General features: G+C 39.3%; 1 protein-coding gene across 1 annotated transcript in view; it reads left to right on the top strand.

The window, feature by feature from the left end:
- The window catches only part of KCNQ1 (potassium voltage-gated channel subfamily Q member 1), a 330,046-nt gene that overhangs the window by 43,462 nt on the left and 276,710 nt on the right, over positions 1-9,874 (top strand). The window contains exon 3 of the mRNA XM_042815059.1: positions 288-378. Coding sequence (XP_042670993.1) covers positions 288-378 — 91 coding nt within the window. The remainder of the gene's footprint in view (positions 1-287; positions 379-9,874) is intronic.

The following is a 9,874-nucleotide window of genomic DNA, read 5'->3' as shown; positions in this document are numbered from 1 at the left end:
TCTGGCTTAGTTGAGATTTCTTTTTGCAGTTTTTGAGGTAGGCAAATGCTAACTTCCTTGTGCAGTTTCGATTTGATAATTTCTGACACCACAACTCTTTGAAGATAAAATAATCCATACAACATGAAGTAGGATCACTCACAAGTTACCAGTTGTGTTTAAGATAATGCACCACCAATGTCATTTCTGTGTGTCCAGATTATTTATGTTGGAATGAGTATTTGTTTTTCTTCTAGATTTTTATGAAACAACGTGTTACACTGGGTGTTCTTCTGTTTGTTTTGCAGCTTCCTTATTGTGCTGATATGCCTTATCTTCAGTGTGCTTTCTACAATTGAACAGTATGCAGCTCTTGCTACAGGGACGCTGTTTTGGATGGTATGTATTAATGTGATTGTGTGTTTGTTCTTAACATGTAAATCCTCATCTGAACCAATGTCATAGGCACAATGCTCTGTATGGTTTAGAAAGAAGCTTTTTTCTCTTTTGCCTAATGAGTCTATAAAGCCCTAGAAAAAAATCAAAAAGTTATGATCGTACAAAAAGCCACTCAGATCCTACATAGCCTATAATAAGGATGTTCAAATTGTGTCCAACTCAAAGCTATTCTGAAGTTAAACCTGAATCCCTCATATTGGTTGTGTGAATCCATTGTTCAGCCTTGCTGAATACCAGACTTCTCAGCGTGGTTGGGGCCGGGGTGTGAAGGGAATAGAGTAAATGGAAGTCCTCTCTTTAAGCAGAATTCAGATTCAGCCTTCTTTCCCAACTGGTAAGCTGCTTTGCTTTCATTAACTTGAGAATTATGCCAACTTGCTCTGCTTGTTCTATGCAGCTTCCCTTCAGCAATGAACATTTTGTTACCTTAGGTTTATGGTTCACTGATGCTGCAGCAGTTATATATCAAGCTATGTTCTAAGAGTACTGCTGTCCTGCCTGTTTAGACTTCATTCAAGAACCTTAGTTTTGAAGTCTGAGAGGCACATTTTTCATCACAGGAAAAAAAAATAAAATCTTAATTTGTTGTACCTCACTGGTAATTGATGTATCCCCTTCTAAATCATTGGTTTCTTTGTATTTGCCCATTATTTAACCATTATTTTACTCCTGAAAACACTATCACTGTATTGAGAAAATGTTAACCATCAATTTGTTTGTTTGAAATAGTTCTTGCAGTTGTGCACCAGTGATATCATTATTGTGTATATCATTAACATAAAAATGTTCATTTAAAATATTGTTTCAAACCGTGAGTTCAATAAATGTGAAGTTTTTATACTACATTTTGAGTAATATAAGAATAAGCACAGCATATGAGTGTTGATCACTTGCTTTCTGTGGAATGTATCTTCATGCCTGCTGTATTATTTATAACTAACTGGTAAGTTGTTTGAATACCTGTGTTACAACTGTGCAGTTAGTTAAAGGGAGTCTATACCTGTATTTTTGCATCCAATATCTTATTTGGTTTATGGTTTTCTTTTTGTATGGATTTAAGGTTCCCTTTTATCCAAGTAGTAGTTGTAGATACTGTCAATTTCTATGATCAATTTGAACTGTGATAATATCTCCTTGAAACATTCATTTGTGATGTATTATGATATTTTCATGATCATGCTGTTGCTTCAGTGAAAGAACTTCTAGTGACAGCGTGACCATTACGTTTTGTTTTTAGTGTTCTTTTTCCTTCATCCTTCACTTTTGATTTTGTGAATGAGATCATGGAAATCATTTTGCGTGTTCACAACGTATTCTTTTCCTAAAGGATTAACTATAGTGATTTTAAAGAGACTCAAATTGATTGCCAGTGATCCACTGATCCAAAGCAGTGGATGGGCCGATGCGCTCTGTGCTCTATCCAGTTTTGGTAAGACTTCCAAAGGAGCTGTGGTACCTTCCTCAACAAAATTTAAGCCCCAGAATCTGGTTCCTATTAGCTTCTACCCAACAAAGTTTCTTATTCTATCCATATTTTAAGGTTTTCTTGTTTCAGTAATAGTCATAGAAGATGTTATAACTAAATGAAAACAAGATCTAAAAGGGATGTTGAGATTGTGCGTATATATGAACACTTCTTAGTTCTTCAGTTTCATAGTATTGAAATATTTTAAAATCACCTCCCACTACCAAAGTAGAAAATCTATTTTCAATAATTTATAAATTATTTTTCAATAATTTCTGAGCATTTTAAAAACGTTAATGCTTTCTCATAACAATAAGGGAGCCAAAGACTATTGGGAAAGTTTGTGTTCCTATCGTGTTCCAGTTGTAGACAAAAAGCTCACAATTAGCCATTGAATCTTTCTCTGCTTGTCACCACACTTCACAAGGCAAAGAACCTTGATGAAAGCTATACCTAAATGCAGTTGTGATGGGAGAATAGGAGAGAATTGGGCTTTTGTTAGCTTCCAGAAGGCAGTGAAAACTGTTTAAATTAGCATGCGTTTATTTTATCGTTTTTCACTAGATGGTGCTGTTGGAGGGGGTTTAACTGCAGTAACTTGTTGGCAGTTACCCAGCGAGAGCTGAGACTGAGCCAAGACTCTGAAAGGATCATCATTTTGAAGGGTGTATGTATACTTGGCCCATTCTAAATAGTGGTGCGGGAGAGCTTTTGCCATGACTCATAAAGAGAATGTAGTATATCTGTGCAAAAATTGATTTTGAAACTACAATATTTAAACTATGGAAAAAAGTAATTCAGAGATGTATGTTCCCAGAGAGGCCATATTTTTCTTTTATTTTCATAAGCAAGGATTTTACGGTGCCAGAACACAGCAGAATGCTGTTATCTCAGCATGATCTAAGAAAATCCAAGTGCCTGATCCAAGGGGATTAAATATTCTGCTGAACGAAGGGATATTTAGTCTGCCTGAAAATGCTATTTTCTTGTAGGAATCTCATTTCAATGTTGATTCCAGAAAAAAAAAAAAAAAGTGACTGTGTTTTAGTGATGAAATTATAAGCACTTTCCAGCTTTTTCTTTTGAGTTCCTTTCTTACCTCAGAGTACTGCTTACTTGAAGAGATAAAAGTATTTTTTAAATATTAAAAATGGCTTCAGAGAAAAAAAAAAGTAATATGTTCAGTGGTTAATATTTGTGTTATTAGCAGTGAAGGAATCTACACAATTGTGAGAGAATGGCACAGAATTGAGGCTTATAAGAAGCCCAGGTTTTATTTCTTGTTTTAATATAAGCTTTTGTTTGAAGATCAGCCTTGGCTTTCTTTTTTTCTTTTTTTTTTTTTTTTTTTTTACTGGGTTGTTTTATGGGCCTTGAGAGAAATACCTACAGCTTTTGATTCTGAAGAACTCACAGAGTCCAAGTGGTTCAGCGTGGTTCTAGCATTTTTTTCCTCATTATCTTCACTGTTCATGAAGCCAAGACAGGAACTTGTAATCTGAGCATTGATAGTTGTTCTCGTTTTCATTGCTCTGAAAAATTATATGAGAGTATAGTTTGTAAAGGATTTCCCCATACTGTGCAGTGCAGACTGCAGTCACTGATGTAGGCAGTCTCTCTGAAGAGTACTGCACTTCTGAAAGCAAAAGACTTGGCAGCCTCAGCAGTGTCCCCTGGCCCTGACCTAGAACAAGGTCGACTGATGTAGCAGATGTGCATATGATGAACTCATGCCTTCAGACCTTTGCTTTTGTAGGACTTGCAAACAGACTTGTCCAGAGGATCACCTTACTATCACTCAATCGATAGCTGAAGTTTGAGAACCCAACTGTCATTCGAAATTGCCTTCTGTGCATTTTAGTTAGCCAAATGTGAGTGACTTGAAGGCTTAGGAAAGAACAGACATGAAAATCATCCTTTCCCCATTTTCCTCTGAACCCCAGTTTTACTGGCTGCTCTGTTTGTCCTGGTGGACAATGCAAGTGTTTTGTTGCATGGTTGCAGTCATTTAGCCCTGCAAGCAGCTAAACACCACAAGGCCTTTAGCTTTCTTGTCTACTCCTAGTGGGATAGGGGAGAGAATTGTGGGGGGAAAAAAGATAGAATTCATATGTTGAGATAATTACTATTTACCAAGACAGAAAAGGAAGAGAGGAATAACAGTAATGATAAAAATATATATGTATATAAACAAAACAAGTGATGCACAAATCAATTGCTCACCACCTGCCAACTGATGCCCATCCAGAGCAGCAGTAACACCCCTCAGCCAACCCCTCTCACTTTTATATATTTTTTTCACAAGATTTCATATGGTATGGAATATCCCTTTGGTCAGTTCAAGTCAGCTGTCCTCTCATGCTCGTGTTCCCCCCCGTCCTCTTGCTGGCTGGATAACTCACAAAGCTGTAAAGCTGAAATGTCCTTGGCTGTAGATAGCACTGCTCAGTAACAGCTAAAACATCGGTGTGTTATCAACACTGTTTTTCTCCTGAAGCTAAAATATTGTATTACACCAGACACCGTACAGAAAATCAACTCTGTCCCAGCTGAAACCAGGGCAACAACCAGCTGGATTGGTTTGGATTGCTACTTGTGGTAACTTCTTCAATTGTTCCTGCTGCTCACAAAGCGATCCCTTGTTAACTCCCCTGGTCTGTGCAGGAAAGTTGTAGATTTTATGTAAATTAGATGTTAAAGGGATGTAATTAATTTGCTTTGGAAGGCTGTGACCATTTTTTAGTTGAGTTTAAATACAGCTTTACGTCCACCTTGAGCAGGTCTGAGGGATGCAAATCAGAGTGGTTGTGAAGTGAGAAGAAGACAGATTATTAGAGAGCTGAGCCAATTTAGTGCTTAGGAGATGAGGTTGTTTGTTTTTTTTTAAAAAAAAAGGAAAATAGGAAGGGAAAAGAAAGCTTGTTAGCATTGTTTGGTATAGCTGAAGTCTGAGCAGAATAAGAATGGCAGGAGGGAATGAAGAAGAAATATGAAAGGAAAATGTGCAAAAACCAGTAAAGGAAGGATGAAAAGTTTTTCCTTTCAGATGTGCTGCAAGTCTAAGCTCTTAACTGTTGTGGAAGGGAGGCACAGCTTTCTCTTTAAAATCTGTAGAGGGCAGCATTGGACCGTGCTGTGTCCCATTTGGAGTGGCTGGGTTCAAACCTTGGATGGTGTCCTGAAGTAGGTAAAAATATCCTTTGGAAGAAGTGAACTATTAATAAAGAGATGGCTTTTCACATGGATTTGGGGAACTTTATACGAGTAATAAAAAAAAAATAAATTCTCCTGGGAGATAGGGGTTGAAGAGAAGGGCTGTGTAAATGTTGCTGCCAGAGACAACTCTTGCCACTTTGTGGCTGTGGCCACAGAGTTCATGTTGTTTGGCCTACCTGATTTCTCATCATGTGGATGGCTGTAAGGAACAATTACAGCTTTCAGTGAGAGGAATTGGGCACATCTGCATGGAGAACAAAATAGATACTGAACTTCTAAACCTACTGAAAGATTTCCAATATGATTGTATCCTTCCAGCTATGTTCTTGCCATCTTGCCATTCAGTGGCGAAAAAATCATTTGGCTAAACTTTTCAACTGTTAACAATGAAAATTGATTTTAATATCTATATCGGACCATGGAATTGTTTGAACTGGAAGGGACCTTTAAAAGTCGTCTAGATTAACTCCCCTGAAGTGAACAGAGATACCTACACTAGATCAGGTGCTCAGAGCCCCGTCCAGCCTGACCTTGGGTGTCTTCAGGAGCAGGGCATCCACCACCTCTCTGGGCAACCTGTGCCTGTGCTTCACTACCCCTATCATAAACCACTGTTTTTCTTATATCCAGTTTAAATCTCCCCTCTTCTGCTTTGTAATCATTTTCCCTTGTTCTGTCGATGAAGACCGTGCTGAAAAATCTGTCCCCTTCTTTCTCATAGTACCCCTTTTGATACTGAAAGGCCACTGTCAGATGTCCTCAGAGCCTTCTTTTGCCCATGCTGAATAGCCCCTTCTCTCTCAGACTGTCCTCATAGGAGAGGTGTTCCATCCCTTGGATCATTTTTGTGGCCCTCCTCTGGATGTACTTCAACAGGTCCACCTTTCTCTTCTACTGAAGACTGCACCCAAATGCAGTACTCCAGGTGAGGTCTCACCAGAGCAGAGGGGCAGGATCACCTCCCTCGCCATGCTGATGTTGCTTCTTTTGATGCAGCACAAGATACAGTCAGCTTTCTGAGCTGCAGGGGCAATTGGTTGCTCATGCCCAGCTTTCCATCCACCAGTGCCCTTTTTGGCAGGGTTTGTGTTCAGTCCTTTTGCCCTCCAGCTTATACTGATGATAAAGGTTGCCATAGCTTGGGTACAAGGCCTTGAACTTGACTTTGTTTAACCTTGTTGGGTTCTTGTGAGCCATTTCTCATGGCTTAAGTTGGTCTAGGTCTTTCTGGATGGCATCCTGCCCCTTGGGTGCACTGACTGCACAGCTTGGTGTCATCTGCAGACTTACTGACACAGCCCACCAGCATCCCTACATTATATGGTGTGAATAAGCAGTAATTTTATAGAGAAGAAAAGTCTTCTACACATATTGCGGATGTGTGCCAGATTGGAATTCTAGTTTTAGTCTGCTACACTGGAGCTTGCATTTGATAAAGGTAGGCTTGGATGGAGAAACTTCCATTTCTGCCTTTTGTAAGAACGATGAAAAAAATCTCTCTTGTTGGCCTTCTACACCTGGAGTTTTCTGTGATGGTGAATCAGAACAGTAATCTAGAGTAAAGCCTGCCTGTAAGTCGCTGTGAGTGAAGGAATCAGAATTTGACATTTATCTGCCTAATGCACTGGATTGAGATGACTGTGAAATGCCAGGCATTTCATGGGACTCAAACTCTGAACTTGGAGTCAAACTCCGGAAAGTGTGACCCTCCTCAAGCTTGCCCTGGAGCTGGTGACAAATTGCAGGCTGGAACAAAGCAATGGTGATGGATTGGAGCCACCTGCTGGTGGCTTGGTGGCCTATGTGGTCCCACATGGTGGTCTCCCAGCCACGGGGCAGCATAGAAGTACCGGCCAAAATATGAAATGAACCCAGTGCCAAATTATCTCTTTGGTCTGAGTAAGCCATCTCCGCTTTTCATATGTCACCTACAGTAGCCAGTCATAAAAAAATATTGCTTTTGTATTGTGTGTAGCATGTTGAAAAGTGGGGCGATACGTGTTCCAGAGTTGCTAGCAGTTCACCTGTTCCTCAAGAGCCTGTGTTTACATTCATAAGTCAAACAGAATACCAGTGTTCTGTTTATTTTTTTTAGTACAGCTGCACTCCAATAAATTCTGTTCAAAGTCTGTTTTATTCACTGTTAAATTTTGCGTTTGCTTTTGTCAAGCTTTCTACTTGAAGGTTAAAGTTTGTCACAACCTCTCTGGGGTGTAAAGCCGTGTCAAACTCTGAGCGTTGGTTTGGTAACTCCAGAAGGAACATGATAAACTTTTTTCTTGAAATTATACACATTTAATATTTTAAACACATATTTGGTGCTTCAGCAAACGAGAAGATGAATGCAAATTCCATCTTGGAGAAGCAAAACAAAAAAAGAAAAAAAAAAAAAAAAGAAAATAAAAAGAAAACTGTGAAATGCTAGTGCATAGTAGAGCCAAGCAGTGAAAAGAAAGATTTTTAAATTTAGGATTTATCTGGATTAGTGTGTAATGTTTGCAGTGACAGGTGTTTCCTTTATGCTTTGCCCAAATGTCTGGAAAGTAGTTTGTCATTAAGTGCTACATTCAGTGTGTATCTCAATTTCAGTATAACTGGAGGGTCTATGGCTTTGTTAGGTCCTTGTTTTCACATCTGACCTCAGCCAGCTGGAGTCTATTGTTTTAAGCGTAATGTAACAGCTGACATAACATAACGGATATCAAGCTGAAAAGCTGAAGCAGTGCAGTGAACTGATGCAAAGGGAGGGGAAAAGGAGAAGTTGGGAGGGAGGGAGAGGGGCAAAACTAGCTTCATGATTCAAAGTGGAAGCTTGCTGGCTTGTTTTCCCTGGGGGAATTAGCTAGAAAATAACGGGATGAGTCTGTTGAAGTTCTATTAGCAATTGATTACATATGATAGACTACTGAGACAGGTTTGAATTTGCCAGCTGTCACTAGCTGGTGGCTCTTGAATTGCTTTAAGTGGCCCTCAGTAGGCAAAACTGGAACAAACTCTGCAGGTGTGGTGTAATTGGAGTGTGGGGCAGCAGTGTGTACCAATGACTTGTGAGAAAGGAGCGTCCTGGGGTGGAGAGAGAGAAAGCAACTTAAGCAAATGGAATGCATTAAGAATTTTATTTTTAACATTGGATTCCTGTGAGATCCTTTTCTAAAAATGTTCTCACTTCTGAGTTTGGTAGTAAGGTGCATCAGCACTGACCACTAACCGGCCTTGGAAGGAGAAGGAATGAATGAATGATGGCTCTGTTAGAAACTTACCGCAGCCGTTAAAAAAAGTTGACAAGTACCTGCCTGTCCACAGAAAAAGAACAAGAAGGTATAGAGTTCACCCTGTTATTTCTTTATATAGGTATATGAGAAGCATCAAAACCTATTTCTATTTTTAGCAGTGATTGAAAAAATTCTTCTGGCTGAATTTCATTTGTACAGGGTAAAGCCTCTGGCAGCTCCACCCTACTGAGTGTTTATTCCATGTTTTTAGGTGGGGGGGGGGGGGAAGTTAAGACTCTATGCTGTTTTTTTAAACGTATATGGGTATAGGCAACCAAATTAGGTCCTACGTTTGTAAGTGAAGTTTTTATGGCTTGAGGCTTGCAGTTATGCAGTGTGTTTAACTCTGTGTATATGAGTAGTCATAATGACTTCAGCGGAGCTTCCTGTGTGCGTAAATATTAACAAGATCAGGGCGTATTAGGAAAGGTTTCATGAACAGTGTCTGCTTGTACTTTAGGGATAACCTAGGAAGCACAGGAGTTTGATTTATGGCAACTGTAAGCTGTATTTATCACACATTTAAAATTTTTAATTTATTTTTATTTCATTTACTTTTATTTTGACAGTATACAAAAGTATTATGGTGACTGAAGCATCAGCTCAGTCTTTGCAAGACTTTGTCTTGCACAAGGAGTTTCCAAGATAGTTCTTGCTGTAATGTGAAGCCCAGTCCTATTTTCTCTCTAATCAGAAAGGAGTTCTGAAAAGAGTTAATGGAAGCTGTTGATTCAGTAGCTAGTAATGCATTACGTGGACATTTACACTGTAGCTCAGCTTGTAAAATGAACAAATCCTGTAGTAGAGCTTAGAACTTGGCGTTCTGCTGGAGAAGCCTTGAAAGTTCAGCACCACCCAGGTATGCCAGTACACTGATTTTTGGGGACCTGTGCCTTGGTGTATTGTTTACAACAGGTTATTTCCACCTAACTTGCTAAACATCAGCATATTTTCAAGGTGATGGGAAGCCAGGAATTGCTATTAGCTGTCAGAATGAGTAGGACTTCAAAGAACTAAGAAAACAAAATGCTTGCTCTCACACACTGTCTGTGAAAGCAAGTTATGTACTTCCTCACTTTGATGGCTTCCCGTATGTTAATGACATTGGGGATGTCTAATGTGTGCTGAAATACACAGAGTATGTCTAACAGCTGTCAGTAAATCCATGTGGTATTTGGATTTTCAGGTGGGCCTAATTAGTATTTAACTGAGAGAAGTCCCTGGTTCCAGAAGCTATAGACAGCTGTGAATATACAGTAGCTCTGATGGCTTGCTTTTCAGGTAGCAAGTGACAGCAGTACCTTCTCTAACAGGTATAGCAGCACTAAATCAGAGAAAAAGATCTTTTAATGTAGCTTTGAGCTAAGAAACTCAGGAAGTGAAGATTGAAGGGCTCCAGGCTTTTGTTTTTGCTATTGTTGTTTCTTGGAGTTGCTGAGTTGTTTCCACATGCATCCTCATTTAAAATCTATTTTTCAACCCC

The sequence above is a fragment of the Centrocercus urophasianus genome, unplaced genomic scaffold (assembly GCF_019232065.1).
Source record: "Centrocercus urophasianus isolate 14NV4802_14NV808 unplaced genomic scaffold, USGS_Curo_1.0 seq_14, whole genome shotgun sequence".
NCBI lineage: Eukaryota > Metazoa > Chordata > Aves > Galliformes > Phasianidae > Centrocercus > Centrocercus urophasianus.
This window is presented reverse-complemented; position numbering and strand designations above follow the sequence as displayed.